Below are 10,168 nucleotides of genomic sequence, written 5' to 3' on the forward strand. Positions count from 1 at the left end.
CTAGCTAGAGAAGTACTTCTCGGGAAGAGAAGTGATGGTGCGCTATTCAAATAGTGCTGTAGAGTGTAATGCTTTAAGGGGAGAAGAAGGGATGAAAGCCATACTGCAAAAGCAGAATCCAGAAGACTCTGCCTTAAACAACTCAGAATGAATTCCAAAGGGAAGGGGTTTCAAGACCGTTAAATTTGACGGCTTTCCTGTCTCACTTTGAAGCTGAAATACCACAGAGTAGCATGGGCGTGACAGGGAGATGTAAGGTGTGAATTATGGATACAAGTATTGCTATGGGCTGGTTCAGTCCTATGTGTAAACAATACCTGTTTAGAAATCTACTAGGATGCAGTGGGGGAAGAGTGTTTTTAATGCTGCAAAGTGTGTTTTGCTCAGAATACTTGTAGTCTTAGTCAAATGCCCAGCAGTTCCTAAAATGTTCTTTAATATTACAATAAGTACCTTTACAAGACTAAGGTCACTTAACAAAGTACATGGAGAAGTAGGTGCTATATTTCTTCCTTTGTAAAGTAATTACTACAACTTGCAATTGTTAAAGACTGTTATCACCAGTTTTCTAAAGGGAAAATTCATTTAAGTCAATGCTTTGGCAGGTGTTCATATTTTGTGGAAAGATCTATCTTCCAGATTGCTAATGAATGGCCAAGCAAGTCTCTCGATAGTTAATAATATTGCTTAATTGCCACAGTCAGATAAAGCTGCCATCTAATTTATTGCTACTCTGAGCATCTGAACACTGGAAGAATGATAAGCCATGAGAAAGCCTTATGAGCTGGGTGGTTGGTAGAAGTCATTGCCTGCAGTTTTATGCATTTCTTTGTCTAGCAGGTGATCTTTCTAACATTTCCCTGCTTTGGCTGAAAAACAGACATGTGGCTGTACCCCCTGCTGCCCCCACTTCCAGTAAGCAGCTGTTTTCAAAATAATATGTCTTCCCAATGCACTGCACGGCCAAGAGTTACTTCCTGGGTTTATGTTTCCATAGTGTGCTAGAAAAGGATGTTGTGTTTTCTTGCATACACCTGATGGAACATAAATGAATGTGTGTCAGTCAAACCTCTGGACTGTATATAGCTTTTCAGCATGGGTGGAAGAAGTGCAGTGCTGTGCTGTAAAGGGAAAGATTGCTGATCTCGGCAATCGGCTGATTTCATCCAAGTGATCGTCAGCAAAAGACACAAACTTCACTTAAGGAGTAAATCACTTGAGGAAAAAGTCATTTTTTGCAGGTGATGGAATTGATGAAGGAATAGTGTGTGATACGAAAACCTGAATCAAACTCTGTCAGTCCTGCAGTGGGACAGGACTCAGTTGGGAGCGAGTTTAACAAAATTTTCTTTTAGTGCCATGTTCACTTGACAAGTAAAATCCCACCGCTTCCTGTCCAGGAATGAACACAAGTATTCAGAGTAAACACCAAGAAGAATGTTAGGATTCTGCTTATCAAATTAAGGATAAATCCTGTATGTATGTATAGTACATACATAGTACTGTGTGGTATAGGAGGGCTTGGTCCACGCTCAGGACTACTTCATTAATTACTTGGTTTTATCTGGGAATTAATGGAAAAGAGGTTCATGGGGTTTTCCACTGTATGTGCTATTAAGCTGTCTGGAGACAGTTATGGCCTTTTTCAAATCTGCATCCCTCTGACAGTAGTAAATTCCCGTGTCACCGCTCAGGAGCAAGTAGACAACAGAGGTGAAAAATTATGCTAATGAATTGCAATAACCTGTCCCTTTTATGAGAGTGCTTATGCATAAGATCCTGAATCCAAAGTGTTATATATATTACCTTGTACAGCTTTGCATTAGTAAACTGTAGCAACTAAACACAGCTAGCAGTTAAATACAGCTTTGTACTGCTGAAGAGGCCCTTTGGAACAAAGTGAAGTATATGAGTAAAATTGTTAAAGCGTTAGATAAGATTCTCAGGTTACCATGGTTACTTGAAAAATTTGCATTGTATTGTAGATTATGATGCATAGGATGAAGTAGCCAAAACAACTAGGAAGTCCAATGCATATAAACTACATTTCCAAAGCACACAGTGTTGACAAATAGAAAGACAGATAGCTCAGAATATTGGCTGCTGACAAATCTATGAATCAATGAAGAGAGGCCTGAAGGAATATATGTAATTTGAAATCCTGCATTTTTTTGGAGTTACGATCTTAATTTTTAAAGACAAATGAAAGAAAAAAAAAAAGAGAAAGAAAATAAAAAACCTCAGTAATGTAAGGAGTGGAATGATTTTCCCTAAGCTCCTTCTGGTATTGAAATCTGACATTTGGCTGTGAGACCTTCAACAAAGAAGGTTGATAAAACATGGATAATACATTTCGTGCACTTAGGCTGGCAGTATCACTTATACTGGAAGCAGTTTATTCCCATGGAAACCTATTTGCATTTGGGCCAGAAGTGACTTTTTCCCCCTCTATTAGCACTGCTGATGTTTTAGCATAATATAATTGCTTTATGTTGACAGCAGATTCGAAAAGTATTTTTAAAATGTTGAGTAGCTGAGCATATGTATAATGGAGATGTAATCTGTGCAGTTTTTCTGTGTAGGATGGAGGCATGTTGCTGAAAAATGCAAGGCACCTTTTGATCTTCTATTATTTATCCCTAAAAGAAAGAAAGAAAAATTAATTAAAATCTGTTTATCCCAAACAATTTATTTTTTTTTAATACAGGTGACAAAAGAACTGAAACAGTATGACAATAAAATTATAGAGTGCAAGTTTGAGAACAACAGCTGGGTCTTCATGAGACAGAGGATAGACAAAAGCTTTCCAAATGCTTACAGCACTGCCATGGGTGAGTAGAATAATTTACTTTAAAAGTTTCTCAGGCTGAAATTTTAAATTTTTAACCCCATTCTGGTTTAAGGAGGAAAGGCACTCGGTGTTCTCATTTCTATTGTGAGTCCTAGCTTCCCTAACTTCTTACAGTAATGTCTCGTTTTGCAAATGCTATGTCAGCTTTAGCTTTTATACAGCACAAATCCTTTGGCTGCAGGGTTATTTGATGAAGTCAATTAAACCAATACTCTGATTCAGTATTTAACAGATAACACAGAAGCAAGTGCCTAAGTCTTTGTAGAACTGCAAACACTTGCACAAAGACAACTTTAAATGGCAGGGCATGCCTTTTTTTAGGTCAGAGCCAAGAAAGTTTGTATTTACAGTGGGATTGCAACAGCAGTTAACTAACTAACATCCTTTCCTAGCATTGTTTTGGCTTGCTGGGATGTAGTGCAAACTGGCATGCTATGAGTGGCATTTGTTGAACAAAAAATCCACTAGAATTCCACCTCTATTTAAAATGCCAAAACCATTATTTGGCAGATGGGCTAGAAAATTAATAGGAGAAAAATGTCGTCTTAGGTTTCAACAATAGCTGTAAAACAATGAAGAGGGAAAACAAATGAAAAGTGGGGTTATATCCCTGCGGAATCGTGAGACTTTTATGTTCATCCGCCAAAAAATGCTTTCTCAAATACTGTAAATTAAGTGGTATTTACTTTCAGGGGAAGTGTAAAAGTTTGAAAAGTGTGTGCAAGGCTGAATAACAATAGTCATGTTGATGCTTAAATTTGTTTAGTTTCAAAATGAAGTTTAATCACTTTTAAGACCATGCTAATTCCTAGGGCATGCATAGATGATGTAGGATTTTCTCTGAAACCTTCTACTTGTATTTCTGCCTGAGCAGTGAGTAGATTTTCTTGAATAAACACTATGTGGTCATTTTGCCAGGAGATAATAGATCTGTCAGCACCTTAGGGGACCTGCACACAATGTAGCTGAAATGCTTGCTGAGCAGTCTTGTTGTAAAGGAGGAATGGGCCACAAAAAAGTACAACATCTCTTTGTGACCATGACCTGAATTTCTCTTCTCTGTTTCACCTTAGTGTTCCAATAGTTTGTTTTCCTTGGAGTGTTCTCTTCTTTGCTGAGTAGCATATTCTTCTTTCCTTTGTTATTAAGAGCATATGTATCTGCCCTTTTTCTCTCCCATTTTCTCCATTTGTAGGGCAGTTATGTTATTACTGACTTTTTTCTGCCAAAATATAATGAACTTCCTAAAAATTAAAATTAAAAGAAAATTAAACGCTACAGGAAGAACTTTTTTGTAAGACATATTTCAATTTTTCCATACGAATTTTCAAACCAGAAAGTTTTCTTTTGGCTTTAAATTTCCATTTTTGACTGGTTTTTCAAAATTTCCAAAAATTGTACTTTCTTATTTGAGACTTCCATTGTACCCTTCTCTAGATCCTCTCTCCCCTATTAGCTTTTTCTTGATGAAAAATACTATTTATTTTTCCCCACTGTTGAAATAGCAACAAAATAAGAACCTGTTTCTGTCTTGCTTTTGGACTTTATAGTTTCAAATTAAAAAGAGAAGGGCTTTTTGAGTGATTACACGAGGGCAGCCCTTAAAAGTTGATATAGATCTATACCAGCTCCCTTGTGGCACAAATTCTGTTCCTAAACTACTGGTAATCGTAATGCTTCCCAAATGCTCAAGTCAAATACAATGCAACTCTTAAAGCACCTTTCACCAAAAATAATGAGATAATTGTAAATAATGCTAGGAAAGTTTTTTATTATTTACAAAGTAATCGTTTGAATGATTCTGGAATTCTGCAGATAGAGAGGAAGAGTTTTGAGAGTCATTGTTATTCGTAACAATGCTATATTGTAAGTACATTTTAAGGAGTCTTAATGTTGTTTAGTACTCTGGGGTGTCAGTAGATTGTTTTGCATGAAAATTGCATCTGTGCTTACGTGCTATCAATTATCCTCTAATCATTTTGTACTTTCTTCCAAGATAGTTGTAGGATTCCTACTGAATTTTTCTCCTTATTTTTTTCCCTCTCCTTCTCTCGGGAGGATTAATTAGGGCAATATAAAGTTACATAGGAAAAGTATTAAATTTTTTTTTAAGTGAAGCAAGCCTTTTTAGTTGTTCCATAAAATCCCATGGGCCATTATTTACAAACGGTGACCTGGGCAGTCAGTTCAATACTCCAGGGTGCTTGTACGTGTGTGCCTTGGCCATCGCGCAGCACCGTGGATGCTTCTCCATCATATGGTCTGGTGTGCTAGACATGCTGCTTGCTTGGTGTCAAGCTTTTCTGTCTCATGAGGGTATATAGGTTAAAAAAATGACTGTGCACTGCAGGGTTGCGGTATTTATAGGATTTACTGATGACAAAAAATAAGTTACCATAATTCAGAGGTTTTTCAATACTAGGCCTGTCTTGTTTCTATCTACTTGGATTTGATGCATGTTTTAAAGCCGTGTCTCACAAGACCTTTGTTGCTGTTGCTGGCCCCAGTAGGAGGTCAGTTCTTGGTGGTTTTATAGTTGCTTCATGAAGCCTTACACGCACAGGCCTTTTGCTAGTTTTAGAAAGAGAGATTTCCATGAGCTAAAGGCCCATGACATTGCTTTGCTCTCTGGGCGACAAAGCAGAGATTCGTGACTCCTGACACAACCATCTTGTGAAAGTGTATGTTTCAGGCTGAGTACTTGAGCCAGAATATGCTATTTGTTTTCCAAAGAGGGGATAAAATTATTGAAGTGCCAACTACAACAAATTGGTTTCGTAACTTGAGAATATGTTCTTTGTTCCCAGCTGTATGCAACAGCATCCAGAATCCAGTCACGAAGGAGATGCTGTTTGAGTTCATTGACAGATGTGCAGCAGCTTCTCAAGGACAGACACGAAAACACCACCTTGACCCTGACACTGAACTTATGCCACCCCCACCACCCAAAAGGCCACGTACTATAACGTAGGGCCATGGTCTCAGTGGATGGTGTGTTTACAGTTCTGCTGAAGGTGATCTGCAAGTGTGAAGGCTGGAAAAGAAGAAATCTGAATTTGCTGTAAATACTTGTGTGTGTTTTTTGAGTTTGGTTTTTGTTCTGTTTTTCCAAATTCCACATACAAAAGGACATTGTTTTGTAAGTGCTAAATTCAACCTTACTTTATGGTATTTGAAGAATAAATTTCCAAAGGTTTAGACAAGAACTAAGTACAATGAAGTCAGTGGAAAGCTGCCTTGTTTATATATGGATCTCTTTTCACCTTTAATTTATAATGTCAGCGATCTGGAACCGAGGAAACATTGGGATGCTGTACTTTTTAGAAGCTGTATTTAAAAATAGCAGAAGTGTTTTTTTACTATTGTTATTCAACTGGTTGTGATTTGTCACCCATAGTATAACTATGATCATAGTTTCCCTGCATTTCTGAGACTTATGTTTAACAGCAAACAGCAACGTTGTTTGTGCTCTCTGTTGATTGAAAACTAAGCCGCCTTAGATCACAATAATTTCAAAATTAGCTGGGTTTTTGTTGTTGAAATATTAAAAGGTGAATCTTTCTTGTAAATAGCATCCCTTTGAAAGGGAATGTGGTGGGTGTTTGCTTTTTCCCCATGTTTGAACCTAACGCCAAATGTATAGTGGGCTAATTTTAGCTTTGCCTTTTAAGTTTGTCTGTAGATGAGAAATATACCAAATCCTTAGTATTAAGGTCTCTGTTAAAGAGACTTTTTAGTACAGGGCTTAGTTCTCCACAGTGATACTATTGTAAATACTACTAAAAAGTACACATCACTGTGATATGCAAGAATAATAAGCAGTGGTAATAATGATGTCTTGCATCCAGACACAAAATGGCAAAAGAAATGCCAGGCAACTCCTGTGTAAAAGAGAAGGTGGTTTCAGTGGAAGAGAGCCACATCAGACAGAGAGTCTCCTGGTTTAGGTAATTGCGGGACAAAACCAAGTCATTTGGGGGTGGTGGATGAGTGTCCCAGGGAACAGGACACTCATTTTCAAACGTGGGGTCGGCCGTCCTGCGGTACCGTGCTCATCCTCTGGCTGACTTTCTTTCTTACCAAATGAAGAAGCGCATGAATGCCTTGATGGCTTTTGTTGCAGTGCACTGGCAGATGTTCATAATATTAATTTTGAGAAGCTGCCGTCTGGTTGTCTACAGGAGGAGTTGTTCTTTTCTGGGATTAATTGGAAACCAAATGCAGATTTTAAAGTTTACTGTACATTTATCAAGCAGGGATTGAATTGGCTCTTTGTATCATTTACTTAGCATATGAGTCATCCATCCATTCAGCAGTCTAATTGGTGAAGGTCATTAATTTGTTATAACTAAAATACTTTTCTGTTCAAATGAGTTTTCATGTTTGTAAGCAAAGTTTACTCCTGCATTTTTTTTCTGTATGGAAACTTTACAACTGTGCTTTGTGATGGCTTCCCTAGTTGTTTCAACCTGTTGTATAAATGCACATGGCATCATTTAGATGGCATTCCTGGCTTTTCTTTCTGGGATATTCCATATGTGTTTTAGAGAACTGAAGGAGTTATATAAGTTACTTTTTATACTATGATAAAACTTGAGGGGAAAATAATGTGTTCGTCAAAGTTCTTTCTTTCAACTGTACATAGTTTCTGCACATTATCTATAGAAAAATATTAAATCACCTATGCAAGGTTGCAAAATGATCTCTTAAAAAAAGAGCCTTATTAATTTGATGTGAAAACCTATGCATCCTCTGTGCATCTTGCATTGAAACACACCGTCAATTATTTCTTTACTCAGTATAAATAATTTCCCACAAATTATACTTGTCATTCAGATTGTCATAACATACACTTTGTCACTGATCCTCATGGCTCGTGGCAGTTGCAATGTGTGTGATGATTCCAGCCTTCTCTCTGATCTTAGGGCATTTCATTTTTGTAAGGATGTGTCTGGGTTATTTCCGTCTTTCTCCTTCCCAGCCCTTGCATCTTGTATTTCAACAAGACCCGGCTTCTGGTTTATCTTTTACTTCAGAGCTGCAGCACTGCAAGCTGTCTTCCATGTGCATTCCACCAAGTCCACAAATGTGTTGTGGCCCCTGTATTTTGAAAGTGTCTTTTTTTCTACTCTCAGCTTGAAATGGATATTTTGGAAGAGTAATGACTCTGAGAAGGTTTAGAGCTCCATATTCACATTTGATTGTCAAACTCTTATTGCAGTATGGCCTGCAGCGTTTTAGAGAGGTCAATTGCTTTTGCTTTTTCTGGAAGAGGAAGCTCCCGAGAAAGGGTTGAATGAAGAACCTGGTGAAAACAAATGGACTTTCACTTGGATCAGATGGGTTTAATGCTGTGAGAAACGTTAACCTCCTATCTCTGTTACTAGATATTCAAGAGATTGAAGCTAAAAAGCAAAGAAGAGTCCGTGCCAGGAAAATAATGATGACAAAAAAAACCCCTAACTTGTCTATTCTTTGGTGTACAGCATGAATTCATCCACTGTTTTGTCATTTGCTAAATATATAATTAAAATTTGGATTCAGTGGAGTTTCCAGAAAATGTAAGTACATTCCTCTACAAACCATGTATTAAGTATTTTAATAAAGTCAATGGTTTAAAATACTTTTCCTAAAGGTGTGTTTACTTTTGATACCTGTGCTTTCCTGGTACAGGTGCAAGCACCAGGATACCACAGTGTTATTGCTATTGCTGTTCTGTCCTCCAAGAAAATGAACCACACTTTTCAGAGGTCAGTGGATGTTCTCTCAGGTAGGAGCCCCCCAGCCCAATGGTGGCCATGATCCATTATGCCATTTTTCAGTCCAATTTGCTCTTCCTGCAACTAGAACCAGAAAGAAACCAAATGGTGCCTGAAGTAACTATTGTATGACAGTCTAACATTATGTAGCTTATCCCATTCAGTGTTAAGTCCTGCTGCATAAAAAAAGTTGTGCAAGAGGTCTGCACAAGTCTTCCCTGATGATTTATCATTCAGCATGACCCTAGAGCTGGTAGCCCAACTATTTGGACCAACTCCTGGATTCGAGTTGTAATAAGGCAGTTTCCTTTTTCGGGTTGCAACTATCTAGCTGGCATTTTTCAGGAACGAAAAAGCCCATCTTGATTTTTGAAATTTCCTTCTAATTAAGATCCCGCCTCCGCTCCTGGAATGTTCTTGTTACGTGCGCAATTCTTGTGGTGCTTGTCTCAACCGTTTCTGACTTTGCAGTGTTTGAGTGCAAATGCAAACCAGGTCTGGCATTCGAGCACACCAGGAGAGGTATGGTTAACTTCTGTAACTCCCCCTCAGCGCTCCTCTCCATGTGCTTTAACGAAGGAGGTTGATGCGCCTGGGACAGCACATCCCATTGTGTAGTTGGTGTTGGCTTGCATGTTCTCTGGAGCAGTCCTTCAGGATCCCCACCTGTTTGCGTGGCAGTTCCCTGGTTCTGTGCCTAAGAGGTGTGAGTTTATATTCTCATAATGTGTAGGGCTTACTTGTCTCTTACGACCTCAGAGTTTTCACAAAGGGGATTGCACAGCAATCTGATTTCCTAGGATTCATCTATAGAATGAGAGCCAAAGACAGGTTTGTTTCTCTTGCATCTCTCCTGCAGATTTCTGTCTGTCCCCCAGTACTTCCTCTCAATTCTTTTTCAGTGAATATGATGTATTATTTTATGTTACTCCCCTGTGTTATTAGGATTTTGTGATCAACGTGTTAAATATTTTATTTAGGGTAAATTTCATAGCATCAAAATTCTTGCAGTAGTCAGTTAAATTTATAAGGTCATTAAAAATCTCCAATTAGTTGGTCAAGAACTATTTATTTTCCATCTGTTAAATTACTTTCCTTTGGACCTCTAATCAAATCCTAAATCCAAGCAGTTCTGTTAGGTTGAGTGGGAGTAACATTTGGCTGAAATGCCTTAAAAGTAGCCAGACCGCTTTCCTCCTACACTATAGTATAAGGTTTGATCTCAACCTTGCCTGGGAGCTGCTGCACCTTTGAAGGCTCACAAACCCTGCAGGAGTTAAATTTCACTTGTATCCCAGTGTTTTCAGTGTCAAATTTCTACCCTGTGTGCTTACAGCGTGGTTCTTCAAGCTTGTGTTGCTCTGTTACACCTACCTATCTGCTTTTCCAGTTGTCCCACCATCAGATGTGAGACTGAGAGAAACCTGTTCCCTGTGGCTGACCCTCCACTCGTGTTCTTTGAGGGCAGGTCTGCACTCCAAGCCTGTGTGCTCATCCCTGTATGACACCAGCCTTGAGAACTGATGGGTAGGGCAGTACTGTCCCTGTAAGTCGTGCT

At 38.5% G+C, this 10,168-nt stretch overlaps 1 protein-coding gene across 3 annotated transcripts in view; it reads left to right on the forward strand.

Moving 5' to 3' along the window:
* RNGTT (RNA guanylyltransferase and 5'-phosphatase) overlaps positions 1-8,474 on the forward strand; it is a 179,630-nt gene extending 171,156 nt beyond the window's left edge. For all 3 annotated transcript variants that reach the window (XM_027896281.1, XM_027896283.1, XM_027896282.1), the window contains 2 exons: positions 2,708-2,831; positions 5,659-8,474. In XM_027896281.1, the coding sequence (XP_027752082.1) occupies positions 2,708-2,831; positions 5,659-5,822 (288 nt within the window). In that variant the 3' untranslated portion in view covers positions 5,823-8,474. The remainder of the gene's footprint in view (positions 1-2,707; positions 2,832-5,658) is intronic.
* The last annotated feature ends 1,694 nt before the right edge of the window (positions 8,475-10,168 follow it).

Source organism: Empidonax traillii, unplaced genomic scaffold, assembly GCF_003031625.1.
Source record: "Empidonax traillii isolate 1590-97213 ecotype Southwest subspecies unplaced genomic scaffold, ASM303162v1 scaffold491:size805508, whole genome shotgun sequence".
NCBI classification, from domain to species: Eukaryota; Metazoa; Chordata; class Aves; order Passeriformes; family Tyrannidae; genus Empidonax; species Empidonax traillii.